The sequence below is a fragment of the Carcharhinus amblyrhynchos genome, chromosome 5 (genome assembly GCF_965287045.1).
Source record: "Carcharhinus amblyrhynchos chromosome 5, sCarAmb.v2.hapA, whole genome shotgun sequence".
Lineage (NCBI taxonomy): Eukaryota > Metazoa > Chordata > Chondrichthyes > Carcharhiniformes > Carcharhinidae > Carcharhinus > Carcharhinus amblyrhynchos.
In genome coordinates, this window is record NC_137328.1 from 78,707,929 (window position 1) to 78,734,932 (window position 27,004).

Genomic DNA, 27,004 nt, shown 5'->3' on the forward strand with positions numbered 1-27,004 from the left:
ATACATTCTGCATGTTCTCCCCGTGTCTGTATGGGTTTCCTCCAGATGCTCCAGTTTCCTCCCACAGTCCAAAAGACACGCTGGTTAGGTGCATTGGCCATGCTAAATTCTCCCTCAGTGTACCCAAATAGGCACACAAATGCGGCGACAAGGAGCTTTTCACAGTAACTTCACTGCAGACTGAATGTAAGCCAACTTGTAACACAAGTAAATAAACTTTAAGAGAGTTGTCGGTGATTGGTTCAATGGGAGTCTATTCAAATATGTAATCCGGAGGGAGCCCTCTGTGACTGGCAGCAATGTCACTGAGGAAGTTCAAAGTGGGAACTACAACTCCCGGAATGCAACGACTAGTGAAGCAGAGAGACTCGCGGTTGTAAATTATCAAATCTCAGATCTTCGCTTATTTTTGATTTAATGGCAAAGAATCTAGTTTTTTGGGCGTGGGGGGGGGGGTGGTGAACATGGTTTGCACATTTCAGAGCCCGCTGTATTTGTGAAATGTACAAAGTCCTCCCCGCTCTGTCGGTGTGATTTCCACACTGGGAGATTAGTCGCAGCCAGCCTGGCATTTCCTGCTCGACTTTCGGTGTAAGTTTGCGCTCCTGTCCTGTTCGCAGCCCTGAGCTTTTTGTAAAGGGCTCAGGCATGGGGAAAACGTCCCATTCGTCCAGTGCCCGAACAACAAATAAACAACAGACAGTAATTCCAAAGGGAAATGAAACGCCTTCAATTTTAGGCAGTCGTTTATTTGTTGTTCAGCAGGGCAGGGGAATGGCATCATCTCTCGGGCTGAGAACAGCCCTTATCACTGATTTGATTTACACTGCAAGAAGTTTGTCCGTTTTCTCGGGCGGGGAAAGAGGGTAAAGTTTTGGGGATTTGCAGAGGTGTTTCTGGAAGGCGGAAGCTCGGTTTCTCCAGCCACCGATAGAGACAGTGCAGAGAGGATAGAGACATCCGCAGTGTTTTGCCTTTATATGAATATGGAGACAAGCTGGGCACGCAAAATGCACCTAACCTCACTCCCACAATACAGGATACGGGCAGTGTTTCAATAAAGAGACACGTTTTATTCTGAACAAGGTGTAGATATATATATGTGTGTGTGTGCCCGCATTACAAGGCATTTTTTTCATGATGAATCGGTTACTCAGTTTTTCATCTCACTCCATTTCACACATTGATTTCGTTTAGCTTACCAGCAGACAGCTGCAAAAGGGCAATAAACCCTCTCCTCTGATCCCCCACCCCACACATGGGAGTGAACAGAGCAGACTTCCAAGACAACGAGTGATTTACCGAACGCAATATAATCCAAATGTTGGGGTCTGCAATAAAAGCAGAAAAATCTGAGCAAGGCAGACAGCATCTGTGAAGGAATTAAAGCAGGATTAGGATTTCAGATAAAACCTTTCATCAGAACTGGGAGATGTTACAGATGAACAGCTTATAAAGAGGATCAGACTGAATGAACTGGAAGTGAGGCAAATAAACACATCTATTAAAAAACAAAGCTGTGAAATAATCAGAACAGGGAATGATTAAATTGCAATCACGATAAGATAAAAGAATGAGAGAATTTACAGATATATATATAGCAGATCCAAAGGGGGTGAGAAGCTTATGAAATTCAGAAGGTTCTAGTGGCCCAGGGACATAGAGAAAAAAAGGCATATTTTTGCCTTTATCGCAAAAAAAGCATATATACATAGCAAAAATAATACCAAAGGGGCACACCATCCTGTTAGCTGAGATGCATAAGTTAAAGGGATTAATGGGTAAAATATGTAGGGATATGGGGGTAGGGCCTGGGTGGGATTGTGTTTGGTGCAAACTCAATGGGCCGAAGGGCCTCTTTTTGCACTGTAAGGTTCTATGATACTGCAAGGTCATCCCCGTACACCAATCAACATCCTCCTCCATACACACATCCTACATTACCAGGCCCTACTGCACAAAAAAATATGGAAGTTGGGGTTAAAGTCATAATTTGTTAATTTTAAGGCCCAAAGATATCAAAAAGAATGAAGATCTCTCTCAAACTTCATTGCAACAGTGTTGAAAGTAATAGTGTCAGACAATTAAAGTGGCAAGTCACCAATGGCTCTACTCTTGCTGAAGGAAAAGATATTTCCTATACCTGTTTCCTATAGATAAAAGATATTTCTGTGGGTGGCACGGTAGCACAGTGGTTAGCTGCTTCACAGCTCCAGGCTCCAGGGTCCTGGGTTCAATTCCTGGCACAGGTCACTGTCTGTTGGAGTTTGCACATTCTCCTCATGTCTGTGCGCGTTTCCTCCGGGTGCTCCGGTTTCTTCCCACAGTCCAAAGATGTGCGGGTTAGGTTGATTGGCCATGCTAAGAAATCGCTCCTTAGTGTTCAGGGATGCGTAGGTTAGAGGGATTAGTGGGTATAATATGTAGGGATATGGGGGTAGGGCCTGGGTAGGATTGTGTTCGGTGCAGACTTGATGGGCTGAAGGGCCTCTTTCTGCACTGTACAGTTCTATGATGCTATGATTTAGCAAAGTTGCTTTGGTTTGTTTCCCCATCTGTGCGTGGGTTTCTTCTGGTTGCTCCAGTTTCCTCCCACAGTCCAAAGATGTGCAGCTTAGTTGGTGGATTGGCCCTTTAGTGTCCCGAGGCGTGTAGGCTCGATGGATTAGCCATAGGAGATGTGTCCGGTTACAAGAATAGGGTGCAGGTTAGGGCTTGGGTAAGATACTCTGTTAGAGAGTCAGTGAAGATTTCATGAACTGAATGGCCCCTTCTGCACTGTACACACTCCATGATTCTATGTATATGGATGAGTCTACATTATGAGCAGTGAAAATAGTGTACTAGGTTGAAAAAAATGCAAGTAAATATCTGTCTCACTCAGAAGAATAATTGAAGTCACTTACTATAATGACATGAATGGTAAATAGTAGTTGATAAAGTATTCAGAAAATTGCTCAAAGCTATAACACCAGTAAGTTAGGAAATCTCTGTTCTCCCAAACTTTCTCCCTCACAGCACCTGGCTCCTAGGCTCGATTCCCAGCTTAGGTCACTGTGTGGAGTCTGCACATTTGTGGGTTTCCTCTGGGTCTTCTGGTTTCCTCCCACAATCCAAAAGATATGCTGGTTAGGTGCATTGGCCATGCTAAATTCTCCCTTAGTGACCGGAGTGTGGTGACATGGGGATTTTCACAGTAACTTCACTGCAATGTTAATGTAAGCCTACTTGTGACACTAATAAATAAACTTTAAACTTTCTGTTGGTAAAGTAGACTTTTAAAATTATACAAGGCCAAATCTGATAATTATCATTCCATTGTCATCCCACTCGTTTTTTTGCGCAAAGGTGAAACTCCGCATTTCTGGCTCACAACACCGAACCTGGTCTCTTAGAAATGCGAAGCGTGCCTGTTCTCAGAATCCTTCTTTAAAGTGCAGGATCATCCCTGTTTCTGTGGGTTTTGCTGCCATATTAGTGAGTGGGTGTGAGTGAGTAGGGTGGTGAGGTAGAGTCAGAGGATAGTTGGAAGGTCAGCAGGATTGTCACGTTAGACACTTTTTTTCTGTTTAATATTTCCTGGATAACTACTCAGATAAGTAAGTCAGAACCCTCAAGTCGTTGACTCTAACTTGGGAATTTCCCATTGGAAGTTGAAATTCCAAAGCAATTCCCATATAGTCCTTGTGCTGGAACATCAGAGAGGTTCCTTAGTGCATTCTCTGGGCATGTATCTGACCACACCAGGTTTGGACTAAAACCTGGTGTTGTCAGACTTTTTACTGTGTTTACGCCAGTCCAACGCCGGCATACCCACATCATGTATCTGACCATCCAGAGAGCAGAAGATCAGGGTCCATATGTTAACTATAAAGAGAACATTCATTTGCAAATTGTTTCTTACTTCCTTTATTGTATAGCTCTGATAAAAGATCTCACTTGAAATGTCCTATATTTCTGTTTCTCATATTTTCAACTTTTAATTCATATTTCTAATGTTTGTGTTTTGCTTTTTATAAATAATTAAAATAGCAGCCTTTGCTTTTTCACAAAGCCCACATGCTTCACAGTAATTCCTTAAGTGTTGCTGTCTACACTTTCCGTATTGAATGTAACTTACTCAATATCTATGCTTTGCCAGTTTAGGCAAAACAAGGATGGCAGAGGCTGAAAACAATCCTGAGAAAGAAATGGTCAAAAAATTCCATGAGAATGCAGCTAAAGGAGATGCAGCAAAAATGTCAACGATGCTAAATTATTCCAGTTTTCTCGTGGATGAAGTTGATGAGAAAGGCTGGACTGCTTTGATGTACGCCAGCAGAAATGGACATTTTGAGGTTTCCCAGCTACTGCTTGAAAAGGGGTAAAGGAGCAGTCTTTAATGAAAAGTTTCTGTAATCTGTAAGAACTGTAGCTGTAGTTAGTTGGTTCACATCAGATAATATGAATTAAGTTTTCAGGAACTCTAGAGTTCATGATACTCAAATTCATTTGCAGTATAAAAGCGAGCTGGCTGTGGAAGCAAAATCCTTGTTCTGAAAATTGCTAAGTTATATTTGTCATATTGCACAGTTCTATAGTTTGCAAACAATTGAGCTCCTTACAATCTTTCTGAGTTTAAACAGTTAAAAGAAATGTATTTTTAGAAAGTTGCGAAGATAATTGAATTATGGCAATCAGCATGTTGTCATTTGTTAGTTTATAATTCAGATCAGGAATTGATTATAAGGTTTTGCCTGGAACCTTGGCCTTCCAGCCTTTTTCTACAGCCTGGTGCTTTTTTTTACTTGCAATTTCCTCTATTTTCTTAGAAGCTTTGACATCATAATAGGTATGTTTCCAGCCATGTCAGGTACCATGCAGTAGCTTATCTAGGTTGCAGTAATTCACAAGTGAAGTTTGACAGTAAGACTTATTCAGCCTTGGGGACACTGCTGCACTGTCTTCAGTTGAATCCATGATGAAAACTTCTACATTATGGAGATTAGAATGTGGGAACGCTGTGCAATTATGCTGCTGCCATGTGCATTGATGCCTGTTTTAATACAATTGCTGCTCTAGCTTTAACCATGTAACTCAGCCCGGACAGTGGAGGGAAGCTGTGGGAATCATTCTTTATAAGACTGTGTTATTTACTGGGAAATTTGTTCAGTCATACTCATTATTGCTTATGCTGATTAGTTTATAGAATGTCCTTGTTGTTTTGACCAAATCAGCGTAACATAGTCCAGGTTAAAACATTTTGACAATGGCCAGCAAAGGTCTATCATATCTCTGATTTTAATCACCAAATAATGTGCTGGCAGCATCATTTTAGCTGAAAGTTAGTTTGTAACCTTTTGAAAAAAGATGGACGGAAAACTAAGGTCAGAGTCCTGAGTGAATGAAGTCTAATTCAGTACACTGTGTGCTTTTTGCTTTTCTCCAGGTGCAATAGATCTATTTCAAATAATTCCGGACAAACAGCACTGGATATTGCAAAATTCTGGGGGCATAAGCTTGTCGCTGATTTGTTGGCAAATCCCAAACCTGGTGCTAGATCAAGAATGTCGTATGATGGCCCAGAAGAAAATGAAAATTATTTTGGCAGAAGTTTGCTCAATAGAGTAAGTGAAAAAAGAAGCAACTCTAACTGGCTAAAAGACAAGCAGATTCAACCAACCACTATCTACATCTTGTTTTCCAATTTAAATCCATTGGTTACTTCAGCAAAATGTGAAAACTCTGGAAAAACTAACATCCATCTCTGCAGATTGCATTATGAGGACATAGAGCAGATCTCGGCTGAATCAGAAGTCACTTCTATTTTCCTCGGAGCAGAGCTGCAGGGAAATAATTCTGGATCTTGTGTTAAATCAGCAGTCGGCAGTGCTTTCACTCAGGATGATGTGAAAGATGATGGTCTTGTTGCTTGGTTTGCGATAAATGCAGATTTTGTTGCTGCAGAAAAATTGAGGGTTAAATACCCAAACTGTTCCTTTCTCCAACCACTCATCCCACATCTATTGAACTTGAATGAAGAGGAAGCCGGTGAGTATTAAAGCATGTCAGCCCAGATCTATGGATGTGAATAGGAAAAATATTCAGCCACTGCAGATTACTTTGCATTTTAACTTCCATTTGGCCTGTAAATTTATAGTAAAAACTTCAGTTAAAAATAGGTAATAAGGAAAGGGCATGAACTCAATCCTTTTCAATCTCCCAAAAATAGATTCTGCAAAGTTTCTTCCTGATCCCCTCCTCCCTCCCCTCCAAGGAAAATTTAAAACTTGAATTCTGTGTAATATATTCCTTGGAATGATATTTCACTGGGCCCAAAACACATGGCCCCAAATGTTCCATAACTCAGTTGATTATCTTTTCTCTTTTATTCTTATAGCCTTCAATTTCACTCCAAAACAGATCTTCCTTGAAGGCGCTTATGAAAACAACATTAACTTATGTAATTGGAAGTCTAATCCACCATTTATAGAATCATAAAATGGCTGCTGCACAGAAGGAGGTCATTTGACCTCTCCACGTCTATACTGCTTCTCTGCGCAAACAAGTCAGCTCACTCGCACCCCCTCTCCCCTGCTGACTTTTTCCCAGGAGCCCTAAAAACCTTTTACTGTTGGATAATTATCCAATTTCTTTTTGAAAGGTACAGTTGAATCTGCCTCCTTCACAATCCCAGGTAGTACATTCCAGATCCTAACCACTACTGTATCAAAACAATTTTCTCCTTGTTGCCTGTAGGTCTTTGCCAATTGCTTTAAATTGGTATCCTTTGGTTCGTGACCATTCTAGCAATGGGAACAGTTTCTCCCTATCAGCTCAGTTCAGATCTGACATGGTTTTGAACACTTCTCACTTATACAAAAACTCAGTAGGGGACTCGCCTCATCTGGAAACTTTTAAAGATATGTTCACTTTATTCCCATATCCTTCAGTTCTGCACTCACAGTCCATATGCAATGATTTTTCAATCTGTGTAACCCCTTTCAACATTTGAAAAACCTGGTCCATATTTCCTCTCCACTAATGAAAACCAATTCAGTTCCACTACACTTGATTGTTATGGGATAAAGATGACTTCAGTAAGAGGGATCATGAACATCATGGAAACATTTTACATTTATAGTTTGAAGATGTCCATTAACATTGCGGACTTTACAGCCTTATTCAATCCACTGTCCTTGTAAATTATTAATGATATTATACTTAGAACATATAAATTTTGAAGGCCCTCTTTTGAAGATTAGTTTTATGGCTTAAGTTCAGTCTTATCCAATTTTTGATTCGTAACAGCCTCCTTTATTAGGAATCTGCTCAACGTTCAGTGTTTCAGTCCATTACGTGTTCTTTATTTGCCAAACTCTCTCTGCTTAAATGTATTTTGGCACCCTTAGTTTTTAAATGTGTAGCGCATTGAGGTTGTTAGTGGTAGAATCAATAATTGAGGAGTATTTTAGAAATAAAAACAAGTAGAATTGTTACCACAGGGATTACTGCATGCTCTCACAACTTCCCAGCTCCCCCATAGTACTGTGGCAATTATAATTAGCCCCCAAAAATGAATAGCATGGAAAAGAATATCAGGCATAGTGCATGGTAGCACAGTGGTTAGCACTGCTGCTTCACAGCTCCCAGGGTCCTGGGTTCGATTCCCGGCTTGGGTCACTGTCTGTGTGGAGTCTGCACGTTCTCCTCGTGTCTGCGTGGGTTTCCTCTGGTGCTCCGGTTTCCTCCCACTGTCCAAAGATGTGCGGGTTAGGTTGATTGGCCATGCTAAAAAATTGCCCCTTAGTGTCCAGAGATGTGTAGATTAGAGGGATTAGTAGGTATAATATGTAGGGATACGGTGGTAGGGCCTGGGTGGGATTGTGTTCGGTGCAGACTCAATGGGCCGAAGGGCATCTTTCTGCACTGTAGGGTTCTGTGAATCATATCAGCCATGATTGAATGGCAGAGCAGACTGGGTGAGCCAAATGGCCTAATTCTGAAGATAGATTTTTGATTTTAATAATTAACTCCCTGCTTTTCTTACCGCGAATGCTGCCTCATATGCTGTGAACAAAGAAAATTACAGCACAGAAAAGGACCTTTGACCCTTCAAGCCTGCACCGATCATGTTGCCCATCTGAGCTAAAACCGCCTACCCTTACGAGGGCCATATCCCTCTATTCCCATCCTATTCATGTATTTGTCAAGACGCCCCTTAAAAATCACTATTGTGTCTGCTTCGACTACCTCCCTGGCAGCGAGTTCCAGGCATCCACCACCCTCTGTGTAAAAAACATGCCTTGTACATCTCCTTTAAACCTTGCCCCTCACACCTTAAACCTATGACCCCTAGTAATTGACTCTTCCACCTGGGAAAAAAACTTCTATCCACCCTGTCCATGCCCCTTGTAATCTTGCAGACTTCTGTCAGGTCACCCCCTCAACCTCTGTCATTCCAGTGAGAACAAACTAAATTTCTTCAACCTCTCCTCATAATTAATGCCCTCTTTACCAGGCAACATCCTGGTAAATCGTTTCTGTATCCTCTCTAAAGCCTCCACATCCTTCTAATAGTGTGGTGACCAGAATTCAACATTAAGTGTGGCCAACTAAGGTTCTATAAAGCTGCAACATGACTTGCCAATTTTTTAACTCAATGCCCTGGCAGATGAAGGCAAGCATGCCCCATGCCTTCTTGACTACCTTCTCCACCCGCATTGCCACTTTCAGTGACCTGTGTACCTACACACCCAGATCCCTCTACCTATCAATATTCTTAAGGGTCCTGCCACTTACTGTATATTTCCTATCTGTATTAGACCTTCCAAAATTCACTACTTCACATTTGTCTGGATTAAACTCCATCTGCCACTCTCCGCCCAAGTCTCCAACCGATGTACATCCTGCTGTATCCTCTGACGGTCCTTATCACTATCTGCAATTCCACCAACCTGCAGATAGTGGCTCTAACATTTTCAATGTTTACTTCAGATTTCCATCTGTAACATTTTGCATTTTATGCAAACTTTGTGTGTTTCAAACAGTCCATTTCTTGATATAAATTGTATGTAACTTTTTTTAATTTAGGTGTGGTGGCACAGGCCAGGTCTGTCCTTGCTTGGCACAGTAGGTACATGTTCTGTCCTACCTGTGGAAGCAGTACAGAAGTTCAAGATGGTGGTTACAAGAGAACTTGCTTGAAGAAAAACTGTCCAAGCCTCCAGGGTGTTCACAATACTTGCTATCCACGTGTAGGTACGGGAAATGTATGCAAAACAAAGTTCTCTTATAATTATTTAGTTTGCTCAAAAATTATACAATCTTGATTTGGTTTACTGTCAGTTTATAAAGTTAACTTTTCACTTTAATAAACAATGAAATTGGTCATTTCCACAGCAGCACATTGGGCAACAAATGCTAGACAGTGCAGAACACTGGAATAAAGGTTTTGTCCACTTCTTCTCACTCAACAAAGTTCCCAATCTCAGCAATGTGGTGGGAGGGTCAAAAACAAAAACATGTGGACCTCCTAAACCCAGGTCAGAGCAGCAGTGACAGAAACCTGCTAGCAGAACAGCCAGAGTTATTGCTAAGCTAAGAAATATTAGGGTTTGACAGGGGAATTAGTGAGGTGATTTCAGAGCAATAACATAAAATAGTAATCTTAGTTTTTATTCCCTTTCATGCTGATCATGAATAAAAAGAGTGAGGTACAATTTAATGATTAATGTTTCATTATGTCTTCAAACTGGCAGCAGTACTCAAAATCTTACAGACAGTGGGGCAATCAGTATACGATTTGCAAGTTATGCTTGTTTGTCCAAGAAGTCATCACAATGTTGGGAATGGGATAGATTGTCGGAATTCTGTGGGCTCCAGTTGTTAGATTGTTACCGACTCAGTTACTCCTTCCTGAATTCGTCTTGGAAGTCACAGCACAGCAGAACTGGAACATAATTCAGTGGCTTCACACTACACATGCTGATGCTGTATTTCCAATATTACAAGTACAAAGTCAGCACAATATTCCTATCACACTGAGAGCTTAACATGCATTCAGAATTACATTTTTTTCTAATGAAATTAAATTCATGTAAAGGAGAGACAGATGAGGTTACAATTTGAATGGTACACATACAATTGCTAGTTTTGTTCAATACATTTTTTGTGCCAAAGAGTTTCTCATTTAAAATGAGCTAGAGATCACCCAAATTGTTTTTCTTTTAAAAAATAAATAAATGTGATTGTACAATTTTACCTCGCCTGCTAAATGTGTAACTAGCTGCACAGTGTGCAGGATGTTACATTGTGAGGGCCAATTTACCTCTACATTCCTCTCCCATCAGCAAAAGGTGTTGCAAAGTCACAAATGCACTGTCCATAAACTTCTGTCCATTAAAATGCACAGTTGGAAATTGTGGGCTGTTTGCTGCAATTTATTGACAAGTGCTAAGTCGCAGGTGATATATCTGCCACTATTGAAAGATTAGCAAAATAAGCTTCATAGGGGCACAATATGAATCTTCCTTTTAGTTACATTCTGGTGGATCCACTCAAGCAGTGAGATCACAGGAAGATATAGTTGGGTTCATGGAGTGGACAAATAAGCAGCAGATAAAGTTTAATGTAGGGGATTGTGAATCTTATTAAGGATAAATGAACAGTGAAAGAATGCAATAGTTTTATATAGTCAGGGCCTGAATAAAATTTACATATAGAGATACCGGGATGATGCTACATAATTTTTTAAAGATTACAGTGCAAGTAGAAAAGATCGTTTGCAAGAAGAAAGCTACTGGAATTGTTGATTTAATATGCAGGAGTGACTTTGAATTTTCTCTAGACATCAGTTATGTTATAGGTCAAATATTTCATATAATTCTGCACATCCTATTTTACATGGGCATACTTTGTAAGCCACTGGGACAGAATTTAACAGTAATATAATAACAGTATTCTCGCCTGACAGCATCACCTATTTTCAGGAAGACACACCAAATTAAGTGCCAATCAGGCACTTAACTGGGCAGTGATAGGCCTTTCCTGGGGTGGAAATCCTGCCCTTGACATCTGATGATCAATAAGATGTCAACAACTGTGCATTGTTTGGTAGCACCAAGGGGAAGCATTGGATGCTGCCAGTAATGCACCCACCCGAGGCCCAGGATTGCAGAGGGAGTCATAGGGAAGTTTGGGAGGGTGGATCAGAAAGAAGAACAAAAGAGTGGCTTTAGGAGCCTCCCACCTTTTCCAATGCAAAATTCCTCAATCAGATATGAGTAACTGATAAAAAGGGACCAACCCCTACCAGCTGCAGTAGGATGAGGCCTTATGTGGACATCAGTTGCTCAGTTAAGGACCTCAATTGGCGGGGCAGGAAAACCATCCCCGAGCCTTCCCACACCCCAGATTTAATCAGGCAGGATGGGAAGATGAATTCCCTCACCTGGTTAAATGCTTCCCCTTCGCCCAGAGAGAGCATTAAATTCTGGTCGCTCTTTTCCACTTATGTTTGTTGATTGTCACAAAATAAGTGTAAGAGACAATTTCTGGTCTGAGTCTTTATGTGCAAATCAAGGGAAACTAATACATATAGCACATCTTCACATCTGTCAGTTCTCACACTAACAAGTGGAATTACTCTTATTTGAGCAAGCGTTGGAGATATTTTGCACACAGCAAGATCCCCAAAATAGCAATGTGATGGGTGGCATTTGAGAGAGAAATGTTGCAACATCCCCACATTATTCCATGGTTGAAGGAGAGTGAGTCTAGAGAATAAAGGCTACATTGTTGCAGATTGGTCTCTGACTCAGCAGTGGTAGGGGGGCGGTCAATGCTGGAAAGATGGGATTTCTGAATTTACCTCAGGGACAACTCCCTGGCGTTCCTCAGATAATGAATCGACAGATTCTAGAAATCACGTGAACATCTGGAGGCTGATGGCTCTTCCATTTAACTCATCTAAAGGTCATAACCACTTTGTCCTTCAGTAGACTATCAATCTAACTTATCGACACAAATCTTGGAGTACAGCTTGAGTCCTATCTTCTCAAACTGAGGCGAGAGTCCTAACAAAGTACCAAGCTTTATGAAGTTTATCCATCTTATGCTTCACTTAATCCCTTCTATCACATTTTCAGTCACTTCCATTTATGGAATAAAGGATGGAGTGTACACCTGACTGTGCGGAGTATTCTAGTGTATCATCTGGGATGTACACATTTAGAAGGGGCATCTTTTAAAAGCATTTATCAGGTTAAGGCATATGTGGACTTTGTAAAACTATTCTGATATTTTTATGCCCTGCAGATCCAGTTGTAATAATGCTGGTCATTCATCCTGATGGCAATAGTTGCCTTCTGGGAAGACAGAAGCGATACCCTCCAGGAATGTTTTCCTGTCTGGCAGGATTTATTGAACCAGGTGAGAGAAGGTTTCATGTCGTACGAAAAAATCAATTTTACTGTTTTAGTTTGAGATGTCTTTATGAAAGCAGTATGGTTTAACAAGCTTGGAAAAAGTGATGCATTTGAGTGCTTGGTGCAGGTCTGCTGCTTTGTGACAGATTTCTCAGAAAGAGATCAAAGAAAATAATAGAAAATAGGCTCCTTGACTTAGCACAGACAGTTATAATTCACCCTTTCAATGGTCACGGGTTTTCAATAAATGTTACAATGACATTGGAAGGAATTATTTATTTTTAACAGGCATTAAAGTAATGCAGATCAGAAAATATACACAGATATACATCAATACTAGCCAGGCACAAGTTAATAAGGCCATAAAAATGCAAGCCAAGAATTAAGATATTGGACGAGACTTTCTGGCCTCCCAGCCGTGTGTTACTCGATAGTGGGAGGCAGCGCGCTGTTCGTCAGCGGAGGGGGATTCTCTGGTCCCACCATGGTCAATGGATTTCCCATTGATGTCACCCCATGCTGCTGCGAAACCCATGAGCGGGGATGCACTGCTGGTACAGCTGGAGAATTCCAATGATGAAAATAGCCCATGTGTAAGCTTGACAGACTTTGTTTGAGATCGGGGGGGAGGAATCACAGTTTAGAGAAACCATGGAGGAAGAGGTTTATACATGACAGATGCAGGATACCATGAATAAATGTGAGGTTACCCATTTGGTAGCAATAATAAGAAGACGGATTATTTGAGTGGGTGTAAATTGAGAGAGGTGGATACTCAGCGAGACCATGGTGTCTTCATGCATCAGTCGCTGAAACTAAGCATGCAGGTACAGCAGGCAAATGGTATGTTGGCCTTCATAGCAAGACAATTGCAATATAGGGATAGGGATGTTTTACTGCAATTGTGCAGAGCGTTGGTGAGGCCATGTCTGGAGTATTGTGTGCAGTTTTGGTGTTCTTATCTGAGGAAGGATGTCCTTGCTATGGGAGAGTGCACCGAGGGTTTACCAGACTGATTCCTGGGATGGCAAATCTGTCATATGAGCAAAATCTAAATCAGTTAGGATTATATTCACTGGAGTTTAGCAGAGAGAGATGGGATCTCATAGAAACTTATAAAATTCTAGCAGGGTTAGAAAAGGTACATTCTGAAAGAATGTTCCCAATTGTGGGGAGTCCAGAACTAGGGCTCGTACATTGAGGATAAGGGGTAAACCTTTTAGAACTGAGGTGAGGAAAAATTTCTTCACTCAGAAGAAGGTGAATGTGTGGAATTCACTACCACAGAAAGCGGTTGAGGCCAAAATGTTGTCTGATTTCAAGACAAAATTAGATATAGCTCTTGGGGCTAAAGGGATCAAAGGATATGGGAGGAAGGGAAGAATCAGACATTGAATTTGATGATCAGCCATGATCAAAATAAATGGCGGAGTAGGCTTGAAGGGCTGAATGGCCTACTCCTCCTTCTAGTTTCTATGTTTCAATGTTTCTCTACTCAATAATAGTTAGAATAGGATTCAGCTTGTTTTTGCCACTTGAAGTGAGGTAATTGAATAAAAGCTATAGCCTCTCTGTTCCTGGTAAATGTCCAAAAGCTGATGCCCATTGATTCCACTTTAATTTCCCCACCACTCTAACCTGATAGAAACAGAACATTTATTTTCCATGACAAGAGCCTATGTATGACACTAAACATTTAAAAATGCATCAATAACAAATCTGGTGTTCACATAAATTTATTTTTCAAAAGATTACATTTCTGCTCCTGCCCAAGACAGAACTCTGCCGTCTTTTCAATAGCATTCATTTTATAGTGGAAAATAGGTGATGAAATAATTCAGTCAATGAGGTCCAAAATTGGGATCCTGGTTAACTGAAAAGAACAGTTAAAAGCCTTTGGTAGAGCAGACCCAGCTAAATAGATTGGGCAGATAGATCTCAGGGGAAACTGAGGTAGAATAAGGAAGGGAAATACACACTTTCAAAAGAATAGAAGAGCAGGGGGATTTAGACACTGAGAGCCACTATGTCACTTTTGAAACAGGTAGATGTCCCAGCCTCAAACAGAGTACTGACCATTTTCCCGGGGATGGAAAAGGAGCAGGGCAGGATTTGCACGTAGGCGTTTGACATTTGCAACTGCTATATAAAACAGTCACATCTGATTTTTAGTAGCCAGCAAAGGAAATGAGGTGAATGCAGGTTAGAGCTGAGAGATATGGGTTTAAATTTTACAAATTCCTTTGGACGGATGAGGTCCTTTGGAGAAGGTCAGGTGCCCTTTGGGAGACATAAAATGCCCTATGAGATGGCAAAAGGTGCACGTGAATGTGTGTAAAAAGCAAATAAATCAATTGAAACTGTTGAAAGGAACCTTGAAGAGCAACTAGACTGTCAAGGCATTTAAAACACCTGTGCTTTAAATCTTTAGGGAAAAAAGATGTTAGATGCCAAAAAAAAAATTGTTTGCTATTTCACTCTGTAAGTTGATAGAAGCCTGAGAGTTATCAAGACTGAATTTTACTTCTTGTCTGATTTCACAGCTTTACATTGAACTATTAATTTAAATGTTTTTTACAAGGATTAAATATTTGCACAAAATGTCTCTTCTTCTAAGGGATTTTGTAATTATACAAATATAAATGTGGTGAATTTCTTTTATAAGTGTGAGTGTTTAATTTAAAATAAAGTCTGCAATAGATTCTTAGAACTTGGGCATTGCCACCTTGTCCCTTGGGCAGTGCCAGGGAGCCAGGTTGGCAATGCCCAGGGGGCACCCCCCTTACCCTCAGTCTATTGGGAATGCTCCATGGCCTGCCTTCACTCCAGCAAGGTCAAGCTGTCAGCTCCCATTACTGGGGAGCTCTTGCAAACCCCACTGGAGTGAAACAGTCCTGGCAGGAGGGGGAGAAACTAGCGGGCCCGCTTATGGAAAGCTAATCGCCATTTTAACAGAGACACGCAGAGGCTGTTGGGCCCTGCAGGGAGCCTGCTAAACAGCCTCCGCTGATGTCTCCCGGCCTGCTGTACACAGCGGGCTGGGAGAATCGCCCCCAATATCATTGTAACGATCACTGAAGGTGGCAGGACAGGTGGAGAGAGTTCCAATATCCTGGGCTTTATTAATAGCTGCTTTGGTACAAGAGCAAGGAGGTTCTGCTGAAATTATACAAGACACTAGTTAGATCTGGAGTAAGGATTTGATTTGATTTGATTTATTATTAGCATATACTGAAAAGTATTGTTCCTTGCATACTATACAGACAAAGCATACTGTTCATAGAGAAGGAGACGAGAGAGTGTTATAGTCATAGCTAGGGTGTAGAGAAAGATCAACTTAATGAAAGGTAGATCCATTCAAAAGTCTGACAGCAGCAGAGAAAAAGCTGTTCTGAAGTCGGTTGGTACTTGACCTCAGACTTCTGTATCTTCTTCCTGACAGAAGGTGGAAGAGAGAACGTCCGAGGTGCATGGGGTCCTTAATTATGCTGGCTGCTTTGCTGAGGTAGTGGCAAGTGTAGACAAGAATCAATAGATGGGAGGCTAGTTCATGTGATGGATTGGGCTACATTCACAACCTTTTGTGGTTCTTAGCGGTTTTGAGCAGGGCAGGAGCCATACTAAGCTGTGATACAACCAGAAAGAATTTTTTCTATGGTGGATCCATAAAAGTTGGTGAGAATCGTAGCTGACGTGCCAAATTTCTGAGAAATTTCTGAGAAAGTAGAGGCATTGGTGGGCTTTCTTAACTATGGTATCAGCATGGGGGATCAGGACAGGTTGTTAGGTGATCTGGACACCTAAAAACCTAAAGCTCTCAACCCTTTCTACATCATCCCCATTGATGTAGACAGGGGCATGTTCTGCTTTATGCTTCCTGAAGTTGATGACAATTTCCTTCGTTTTGTTGGCATTGAGGGTGAGATTATTGTTGCTACACCAGTTCACCAGATTCTCTATCTCATTCCTGTACTCTTGTCTCATCATTGTTTGAGATCTGACCCACTACGGTGGTATCGTCAGCAAACTTGAAAATTGAATTGAAAGGGAATTTGGCCATGCAGTCATTGGTGTATAAGGAGTATAGTAGGGGACTGAGAACACAGCCTTACTGGGCTCCAGTGTTGAGAATGATCATGGAGGAGATGTTGTTGTTTATCCTTACTGATTGTGGTGTGTGAATTAGGAAATTCAGCATCCAGTTGCAGAGGAAGGTGCCAAGGCCCAGGCCACGGAGTTTATAGATGTTCATCTACGGTTTCCAGTTGAGGAACATATGGATTTGCTTCTTTGGCACATAGTCTTCTACACACTTACTAATGAAGTCAGTTACTGCAGTGCATACTTGTTCAGGCTGGTAGCAGAGTTTTCAAATACTGACCAGTCCACTGACTCCAAGCAGCCTTGTAGGAGATCATCTGATTCTTCAGACCAACATTTCACAACTTTCTCTAATGGATTCCCCTACTTTAGGTTTTACTTGTAAGCTGGGAGCAGGAGCACAGCCTTATGGTTTGGTTTGCCAAAGTGTGGCCGGGTGATAGAGTGGCAGGAATGTTTGATATTTGTGCAGCAGTGGTCTAGGATGTTTGGGCCTCTGGTGGAACAGAAGACATGTTGGTGGTATCTTGGTAGCATACTCTTGAGCTCGGCCTGATTGAAGTCCCCGGCCACAATGAGCAAGGCCTGGGGATGTTTTGTCTCAAGGCTATTCGTCGTGGTGTATATGTCATCCAGCCTGATCTTCACGTCCGCATGGGTTGGGATGTAAACTGCCATCAGGATAACGGAGGTGAACTCCTGCAGAAGTTAGTAGGGGCAGCATTTTAGCATCAGTTATCTCGGTCTGGGGAGCAGAAACTGGCCAGTGTTGCTACATCTAGGCACCATGAGGTGTTGATTAGGAAGCAGAACCCAGCTCCCCTAGCCTTGCCTGAGGCCACTGTATGGTCCATTCGATGGATTGGGAAGTGGTTTGCAGTGTATGTTGTGTCCAATGAGGTTCTTTGCTCTGGTCGGTGTGTGGATGGAGGATTTGTTGCCTTGCTTGCAGTTCCTGCGTTGGTCAATGGGTCTGCGCGGTCCGGCATTCCGGGTCGCTATCATGTTGCATTTTGGCTTTCCAACTCACTGGATAGCCAGACCACGCTCCAGTATGGATGGGTCGAAGGCCTGTAAGTGGATGATGTCCCTGGGGTCGTGGTGGATCCGTGTATTGGGGCCCAGTGGGTCTCTGCCAGGTCGGGGTCTTCCTTCAGAGATCAGAGGATCTCTAAATCTGCGAGTACATTTAAAAAAACAGTGCTAGTGACTGTTAGGAGTGTGGGGAAATTGTAGAGGGGGGAGTGGAGGGAGTGCTTGGAGTCTGCAGGATGTCACAGCTGTCTGGGTCAGAAGGCTTGGGGGTTGGGTGGGGGATCTGGTTGTTGGGGACCAGCAGAGCGAAGCCCCGTTTTCCTGGGTTCTAGGAGTCTTCTGAATATAGGCCAAGGCTTCTAGGGCATTTTCCTGGCCTCTGAAAGACAGTGCCGTGAAATCCCCGACTCTGGGGCTGCAGCGCCGGCTGCTGCTCGCACATGGGTGGTTGGTCTGGGTCAATTTCAAGTGAGTCAGGTATTCAGGGTCTCAGGATTGCCAAATCTGCAAGAACTTGAATTAAAACATTGTTAGAGAGTTTAAAAGAGTTAGAATGAATTTTTAGAAGCATAGAACGGGAGTAAAAGATAGAATTAGAAGGTATGCTGGGCACAGCTTGCAAGAAGTCACCTCGCTCCAGCGCCATCTTGTTTCTAACTGTTTCTAACTATTGTGTACACTTCTCGGTACCACACCGGAGATAAGATGTGAATGCATTTTAGAGAGTGCAGAAGAGATTTACAAGAATGGTTGCAGGGATGCAAAACTTCACTTGAGGATAAATTGGAGAGATTGGGAATGTTCTCTTGGATGGAAGAAGATTAAGAGGAGATTTGATAGAGATGTTCAAAATTATGAATGAGTTGGACAGAGTAGTTTGAGAGAAACTGTTCCCCCTCAGAAAAGGATGAAGAAAGACAGGACATGGATTTGAAGTGATTTGCAAAAGAAGAAAATGTGATATGAGAGAAAACTTCACACAGCGTGTGGTTCAGGACTGGAATGCCCTGCCTGGAAGTGTGGTGGAGGCCGATTGAGTCAAGGCATTCAAGATGATTATTTGAATAGAAACCATTTTAAAGGACACTGGGAAAAAGCATGAGAACAGTACTAACATCATAATGCTCATTTGGAGAGCTGGTGCAGACATGATGGGCTGAATGGCCTCCTTCTGCGCTGTAACAATTCTGTGATTCTGTGATCTCCTTTTGATTTGTCATCCTGAATATTAATAGGGGAATAACTGGGAAAATGGCAAGCTTTGTGATATCTTTATGACGAACTTCACTTTCGTTAACAGGGGAGACAATAGAGGATGCTGTTCGCAGAGAGGTCGCAGAAGAAACTGCAGTCAAGGTTGGGCATGTTCAATATGTCTCCAGTCAGCCCTGGCCAATGCCGTCCTCTCTCATGATTGGTTGCCAAGCTGTTGCAGTAACAACAGAAATTACTGTGGACAAAGAAGAAATTATAGAGGCCCGCTGGTTTAGTCGGCAGCAGGTAGGGCAAACTACGAAGACTCTTAGACTACAGCCAGTTTTTCTGATGCTGCTTTTTGTTCCTAGCTGTTTGAAATAATGATCTGAGAAAGTATAAATTAGTCGATCAAACCAACCTTTTCCACAACCTGTGCACACTGACCCTTTCACCCTTAAATGTCACGAGGTAAGTGGATAATCTGGAGTGGAACTTCAGTAGAGATAAAGATATCTAACATTTCTTCTCAAGCTCAAGGCAAACCAATTAAATTATAGGTCAATTGGTGTAACTTGACAGAGTCTTGAATGTGCTGGATTCAGCCCACTCATAGCCGCAAATGACTTGTGTTAACTCAAAAGTGCCCCTGACCAGTTTACCTGTTGAAAGGTGGGTTGGGTTTCAAGCTTGAGGACACCTTTTCCTCTTTCAACATTGCAAATTGGATCAGGTTAATTTTCCATTCCTGGGCTTATCAGCTAAACGAAAATGAGCAGTTGAATTTTACTAACTCTGTCAGCAGTATAAGGGCTAATTGTTAAACAGAAGATGCTGGAAATACGTAGCAGGTTGGGCACCATTGATGGAAAAGAAAATTAATGACCAGTATTCCACAGCCGCACCTGCCCAGTGGAACATTATGGTCTGACCAAAGTAAACAGCAATGTAAATGATTTGCCAAATCTGCCCAGAAGAGAGACACTTCAGTGAGGCTGTAAGTTCCTTGCCAATGTTTCAGTTCTGTGACCTTTCTTCAACACTGGAAAGCATTAGAAATATAGAGCAAGTGAAAGGTTGGGGTGGGATGCGGGGGAGGGGTGGTAAGTACACCACTAGAGAGACACTGGGACAAGTAAAGAAACAAGTTGTGTTCGGAGGAGGTGTGAACGGCAGTCTGAAACAGCTGCTCCAAAAGCAGACATGAGAGATATACTAAGCTAAAATCAAAAAGAAATAAGAAACAAATGAAGGAAGAGGTTATGATCTGAAATTGTTCAACTCACTGTTGAGCCCTGAAGATGGTAAAGTATTGAATTAAAAGGTGATGTGTTGTTCCTCAAGCTTACATTGAATCAAAGAATCACAGAATGGTTACAGCACAAAAGGAGACCATTCTGCCTGTCATGACGGTGCTGGCTCTCTGAAGGAGCCATTCACCTTGTGTCGCTCCCCTGCCTTTTCCTCATAGCCTTGCACATTCTTCCTTTTTAGATAACCTTGATTGAGCTTCATTGGAACACTGCAGGAGGCCATGGACAGACAGATCAGTATCAGAGCAAAGCAGAGAATTATCATAATAGGTGGCTGGAAGCTTAGTTGACCAAATGAAGGTGTTCCTGGAATACTGTGAACGGTTTGGTATCCTTATCTAAGGAAAGATATGTTAACATTGGAGGCAGTCCAGAGAAGATTTACTTGGTTAATCCCTGATATGGGGGGGAATTTTCTTAGGAGGAGAGGTTGAGTAGGTTCGATGTGTATTTATTAGAGTTTAGAAGAATGAGAGGTGACCTTATTGAGACAAATAGGATTGTCGGGGGGATGCTGAGTGAATGTTTCCTCTTGTGAGACAGTCCAGGACCGAGGGGCATAATCTCAGTTTAAGGAGTCACCCGGGGATGAGAAATTTCTTCTCTCAGAGGGTAGTGAATCTGTGGAATCGTGTACCACAGAGGGCTGCAGAGGCTAGGTTATTAAGTATATTCAAGGCTGAGATAGACAGATTTGTAATCAGTGAGAGAATCAAGGATTATGGGGATAAAATGGGAAAATGGAGTTGAGGATTATCATTAGTCATGATTTTATTGAATGGGGAGTCTGTGTGGGGAGACCAAGTGCAGACTGAATGACTGCTTTGCAGAACATAAGACATAGGAACATAGAACATTACAGTGCAGTACAGTTATGATGCGAACAGTGAATAAGTATGCCAGATTGAACTTGTTGCACTTGTTGCACAGGATCCTGAGATCCTGCTCTCAGGATCAACCGTAGCATTATCATCAAACCTGTTAAACCTGGTAAACTGACAGAAGCTGAATGCCAACTATCCATTACTTCCTCTTACACTTTCTGAACTGTGACCCAATTACTGAATATTAAGCCATTGTTTCTTGGGCTGTTACTAACCTCATCTCTGCTGAAAATCTCCCTCCCCACCACCCCCACGCCCCTCAGCCTTCAATCTCATATACCACCCCACCGCCCATACTCCAAACAGCTCATGTCTATCTCCTTTCCAAGGTGCACAAACAGGACTGCCCTGGTAGACCTGTCGTTTCAATCTATTCATGCCCCATTGAACTGATTTCTCCCCCTGTCCAGTGTCTTCCTCCCTACATCCATGACTCTTCTGATGCCCTTAAACAGTTTCCAATTTCCTGGCCCAAATCATCCTCTTCACCACGAATTTCCAATCTTTCTACACCTCCTACCAGAACAGACCGCTGCATCTCCACTTCTTCATTTGAATGGAGGCCCAATCATTTTCTATCCACTATCAGTGTCCTCTGTCTGGCTGAACTTGTTCTCGCATTAACAACTTCTCCTTCACCTCTACTCACCCTCCAAGCAAAAGATGTTGCTATGAATAGCCACCTAGGTCTTATCTATGCTTGTCTTATGGTGGGATATGCAAAGCATTTCTTATTCTAGTCCTGATAGGGCTCCCTTCCTCACAGTCAGCAAGTACCAGAAAGTATCCTGCAAAATTTCATCAACTTTGCTTCCAGCTTCCACCCTCCTCTCACCTTCCCATGGTCCATCTCCAACTCTTTCCTTCCCTTCCTTGACTTCCCTGGGAAGAATCCTCTGTTCTCACTGATAGTGAGCTTGGAGGTGGGAAGGGCATTTACTTTAGCAGGTTGGTGGCATAGCCGAACCCCACTCCCACCAGAATTACGTTCTGGGATGAAAGGCCCAGATCGACCTTCCTGCCCTGCTGCCAATTGAAGTGACCACTTAAAGGCATCATCCTGCTGCCACTGGGTTCATCCCAGCTGCAAATGGGCCTGTTGTCAAATGGCAAGGAGGACAGGTAAACCTGTGAGTGCCACTTGTCACGAGTTGGGGGGAGGAGGGGGGAGTCCATTGATCAAAGGCACTCTGTGGTTGGTTGAGGAACTGAGCATCAGGAAGGGGTGTCCCATTGAGAGCCACCCCCCTGCTCTTGCTGTGGCACACTCCTCTCCTCCCATTCCCTTTCTATGCAAACCCCGCTATCTGCACCCACATTATTGGATTGTAGCCTAGGTCCTCTGCATCCCTGGCACTTGGGCTGCATGTTCTTCTGACTGCAGGTAGGGCTTACTCTCTGAGTGTTGATTCCTGTGAAAGGCCCGCCACTGGCCTCACCATTGTTGAGTGGTGTGTGGTTTGGTGAAACTTCCCAGAAAGAAGCAGCACAGGTCTTTCATTGGCTCTAGATCTGGAAAGGGAGACTTTCCCACACCAATAACATTCCACCCTCTGTCTCCATTTATGGGGATAGGGTATCAATAAGTATTCACCATATGTCCACTGACTTGCACAGCTATCTTGATTACACCCTGCTACTTATAAGGACACTATTTCATTCTGCTCGCTTCTCTGCAATGATCATCCAGACAAACAGAAAATTCCAATACCTTGTCCTTTTTCCTCAACTGAGGATTTCACTCCACTGTGGTTAACAGGAACCACAACTACAGCCATACAACCTGCTCTCATCTTTTCCCCTCCCTCCCGAAACCATGATAGGGTTGCCCTTATTCTCAAATTCCATTCCACCAGCCTCCAAATTCAACGGATCACCTTCTACCATTTCCGTTATCTATAGTGTGCTGCCGCTACCCAAAACATTTTCCTCTCTCAGCATTCCGAGGGACTTTTCCCTCCATGACACCTGGCCCAATCCTCAATTAGCTCCAGCAGCCCATCCCCTTCTCATGGCATCTCCCCATGCAAGCTCAAGAGATGAAACACTTCCCCTCCTCTCTCTTCACCATCCAAGGCCCCAAAAAATTCCTTCAGTAATTTACATTTACCTCTTTCAATTTAGTGTACTATATTCACTGTACACAATGCTGTCTGCTGTCAGGGAGACCAAATGTAAACTGTGTGACTGCTTTCCAGAACACGTCAATTCAGCCTGTGTCCAGCCACCTGCCATTTTAACTCTCTACCTTGTTCTCATGCTGACCTTTCTGTCCTTGGCCTACTCCATTGTGCCACTGCAGCTCAACTTAAAATTGAGGACCAGCATCTCATATTTCAATAGGCAGTTTACAGCCTCCTGGATTCAACACTGAGTTCAACAATTTCAGACCATAATTTCTGCTCCTATTTTGTTTCCTACTTTTAGTTTGCTGTTTTCTTGACTTAGTTGCAGAGCAGAGCTTAAACTCTAATTGTGACACAGCCTTACTAATTGACAAGATGAGAGGTCACATGACACCTACTTATAGTCCAACAGGTTTTTCTGAAATCACAAGCTTTCGGAGCGCTGCTCCTTTGTCAGATGATCATAACAAAACACTTCACCTGATGAAGGAGCAGCGCTCTGAAAGTTCGATGATTTCAAATAAACCTGTTGGACTCTAACCTGGTATCGTGTGACCTCTCATCTTGTCCATCCCAGTCCAACACTCGCATCTCCACATCATTACTAATTGACTGTTTTCCTTTGAAGTTGACAGAAATCCTTATCTCAAGTAAACTGTGTGATTAAACTGTTGAGATCAGCCTTGCTTGTTGCAAAAATGGACGAAACCACAGCAGATACAAAATGATGCGGAGGTGCTGGTGTTGGACTGGATGGGCACAGTAAGAAGCCTCACAACACCAGGTTAAAGTCCAACAGGTTTATTTGGAATCGCGAGTTTTCGGAACGCTGACTCATCTGAGGAAGAAGCAGTGCTTCTTACGGTACTTCTTACAGTACAGAATGAAGTTGCAAAGCAGCTTCAGTTGTTAAAAGTTAAATTGATGCAGTTAGAGCTATTAAATATTCAAGTTGTTATCTGAAAATCAAGTGAATTTTTTAGGAGGAAATTAATTCATTTTAAAAACTAAAGTGTTTTCTTTTGTTTGTTGATATTACAGATCACTGGAATCCTGACACAAGATGGTGATCATCCAGTCAGCATCCCACCACCACAAACTATTGCACATAGACTAATTAAAAGGTGGCTTAAAAAGAATGCAAATCTCTGAATTCACCACTGTGATGACATTATCTTGTTGACCTATCATTACAAATCAACCGATCTGTCAATCCTGGCGAGAAGATCACAGCAAACTTACCGATAAAAGATCATGATTGAAATGCTAGTCTGAAGAGTAATTCTGAAATGAGCACTCACTAACCTTTCAAAATAATTCTCTTGAACACTTGCTCATTTGTACATTTAAAATTAGTGTAGGATTTGCTGACAAACTTGCAACATTAATTCAAAGTGACTTTGATTTGGAAATTTATGATTTGCTACTCCTAATGATGTGAGGGTGATTTGCACGTTCTCAACTCAGAGCAGCTTTCCAAAGCCCGCCAGAAATTTTTGACACCTTTCCCAGACATCTGGATGTGTTTCTTTACAGTTGTCAGAGCTTTGCACCTCTTCTATTTTCAAAACTGTTTTGCTTCAAGTACGAGATCATAACAAAACAGCTTAAAGGTGTTGATCTCTTACAAGTTAGAAATAAGTCTTAATTCAGCCCTGCAGAGAAATATGCAATAAAAATTTCTACTTGCACCCATGAAAGATATAGGGGATCATTTTCGCTTTTATCACCAGGCCAATAACAGTCAATAACATCATAGAAAAGAAAATCAGGAGAAGTGTGAAAAGAACTGCCAGGTTGTTGTTACTCATTATTCGCCTAGCAACAATAGGTGAACATTGCATCATATTCTTTATAGGGGATGCTATGATGATGTTGAAATAAGCAGGCCTGTTGCAAGAACAAATAGCCTCATCATGACACATGGCCAGAAGTGTCACTTGGATGACCATCCTGGCAAGGGAGAAAAATCATAGGCTCTGGTACTTCTCCTGTTTCCAGATCCCTTATTCCACCCCCACCTCCATTTTAACCCTCCCCGTTCGATCATGCATAATATTTTTCCCCCTTTCAGATTCACCAATCAATTCAGCAATCACAGAAAGTACCCAGTAAAATGCTAACGCCTGTTGTTGCCAGCTGGTTACAAATATTGTCCGGTATAAACGCAGAGTGGGTCACTAATATTCAGAGCAGCAGCAACAGTCTGTACATGTGAACCCACTATAACTATTAAACAAAACTGTGAGTACAAATTTTACTTTAACAGCATGTTGCAATATTGCTAATTTGACAGGAAAATACCCCTTTAATTATTTATAACACTGTCCAGATGATAATATTGATCCATGATTGTCTCAGCCCTCATTGACACGTTCTGCCGATTGCATCATATAGACATAGCGACAATAAATTCATACTTGGGTAAAAATTCAGTACTTGCAACCCAAATAAACTGCACAAGATCTTTTCCATTCTGTAGAAGGAGAAGACTTTCTTCTGTCAGGGCACATGACACTCCCATCCTCAACCTGCCCATTCTCAACGCCACCTCCCCTCCCCCACAACCTCTCTTCAACACAACCTTCCCTTCCTCCCCCAACTCATGCGCAGCATCCAATTGGTTGTAAAATTACAGAGATTTCACTCACTATTTTTAAACTGAGAGCACTCTTGTGACTGTTGCTGCAGTGCTGCTGCTGACCTTCAGACAGCTTCTGGATTTTCTAGTAGGTTTTTCAGAAAAATAACTCAGAACCACAAAGCTATCTGAAGGTCAGAAGTAGCAGCACAACAACTCAATGGCACTGACATTTCTGACTGACTTTTTAAAAATTGCAACTGTTTAAAGTTTATTAATTTATTAATCACAAGTAAGGCTTACATTAACACTGCAATGAAGTTACTGTGACATTTCCTTAGTCATCACACTTCAGCGTCTGTTGGGGTCAATGCACCTAACCAGCACGTCTTTCAGACAGGGGGAGGAAACCAGAGCACCCGGAGGAAACCCACACAGACATGGGGAGAACGTACAAACTCCACACAGACAGTGATCCAAATCGGGAATCAAACCTGGGTCCCTGGCACTGTGAGGCAGCAGTGCTAACCACTGTGCCACCGTGCTGCCCGTGTCAGCCTGACTGTTTTGTTTTTTTTGAAAGCCGGTCCTTTAAGTCTACAGTTCTGGTTGTCCAGATCATCCAGTGTGGATGATTTGAGAAATCCATTTAAAACACCATTTAAACCCCCTCTAATTCTCAGGTCCCAGTGTTTGGCACCGCCCACAACCCCTTCTTTTGGGCCCTAATCCAACCTCCTCTTGAGGTCTTCTGAGCACTGAAATCTCCAGGACCAGCAGTACTCCTCGCCAAGCTGTTCCACTACAGCAACAATACAGACATCCACCCGCTGAAGTATAATATTGCCCAGGTAAGTCATAGAATCATAGAGGTTTACAGCATGGAAACAGGACCTTCAGCCCAACTTGTCCATTCCGCCCTTTTTTTAAAACCCTTAAACTAATCCCAATTGCCCACATTTGGCCCATATCCCTCTATACCCATCTTACCCATGTAACTATCTAAATGCTTTTTAAAAGATAAAATTGTATCCACCTCCACTACTACCTCTGACAGCTTGTTCCAGACACTCAACACCCTCTATGTAAAAAAATTGCCCCTCTGGACACTTTTGTATCTCTCCCCTCTCACCTTAAACCTATGCCCTCTAGTTTTAGACTCCACTACCTTTGGGGAGTCTGAGATTGCCCAGAAAGAGCAGGAAAATCCAATCCAGCCAATTACCACCCTCTGTCTACTTGTAATCAGCAACCGCGCATTGAAGATGTCATTGGCATTGGTATCAAACACAATCTGTTTACCAATAACTTGCTCAATGATACTCAGTAATAAAACTGCATTTCCAAAAAGGTTTTGCAAACA

General features: G+C 42.3%; 1 protein-coding gene across 3 annotated transcripts; it reads left to right on the forward strand.

The window, feature by feature from the left end:
- The first annotated feature begins 476 nt into the window (after window positions 1-476).
- On the forward strand, window positions 477-27,004 carry nudt12 (nudix (nucleoside diphosphate linked moiety X)-type motif 12). Of its 3 annotated transcripts, none has more exons than XM_080189052.1 (7): window positions 477-591; window positions 4,142-4,363; window positions 5,429-6,030; window positions 9,073-9,240; window positions 12,298-12,411; window positions 18,844-19,043; window positions 24,102-27,004. In XM_080189052.1, the coding sequence occupies exons 2-7, from the start codon at window positions 4,158-4,160 to the stop codon at window positions 24,210-24,212; spliced, it is 1,401 nt and encodes a 466-aa protein (XP_080045178.1). In that variant the 5' UTR covers window positions 477-591; window positions 4,142-4,157; the 3' UTR covers window positions 24,213-27,004. The 3 variants fall into 3 exon arrangements, with proteins under 3 accessions (XP_080045178.1, XP_080045176.1, XP_080045177.1); XM_080189050.1 differs by having other exon boundaries at window positions 507-591; window positions 4,147-4,363; XM_080189051.1 differs by lacking the exon at window positions 9,073-9,240 and having other exon boundaries at window positions 525-591.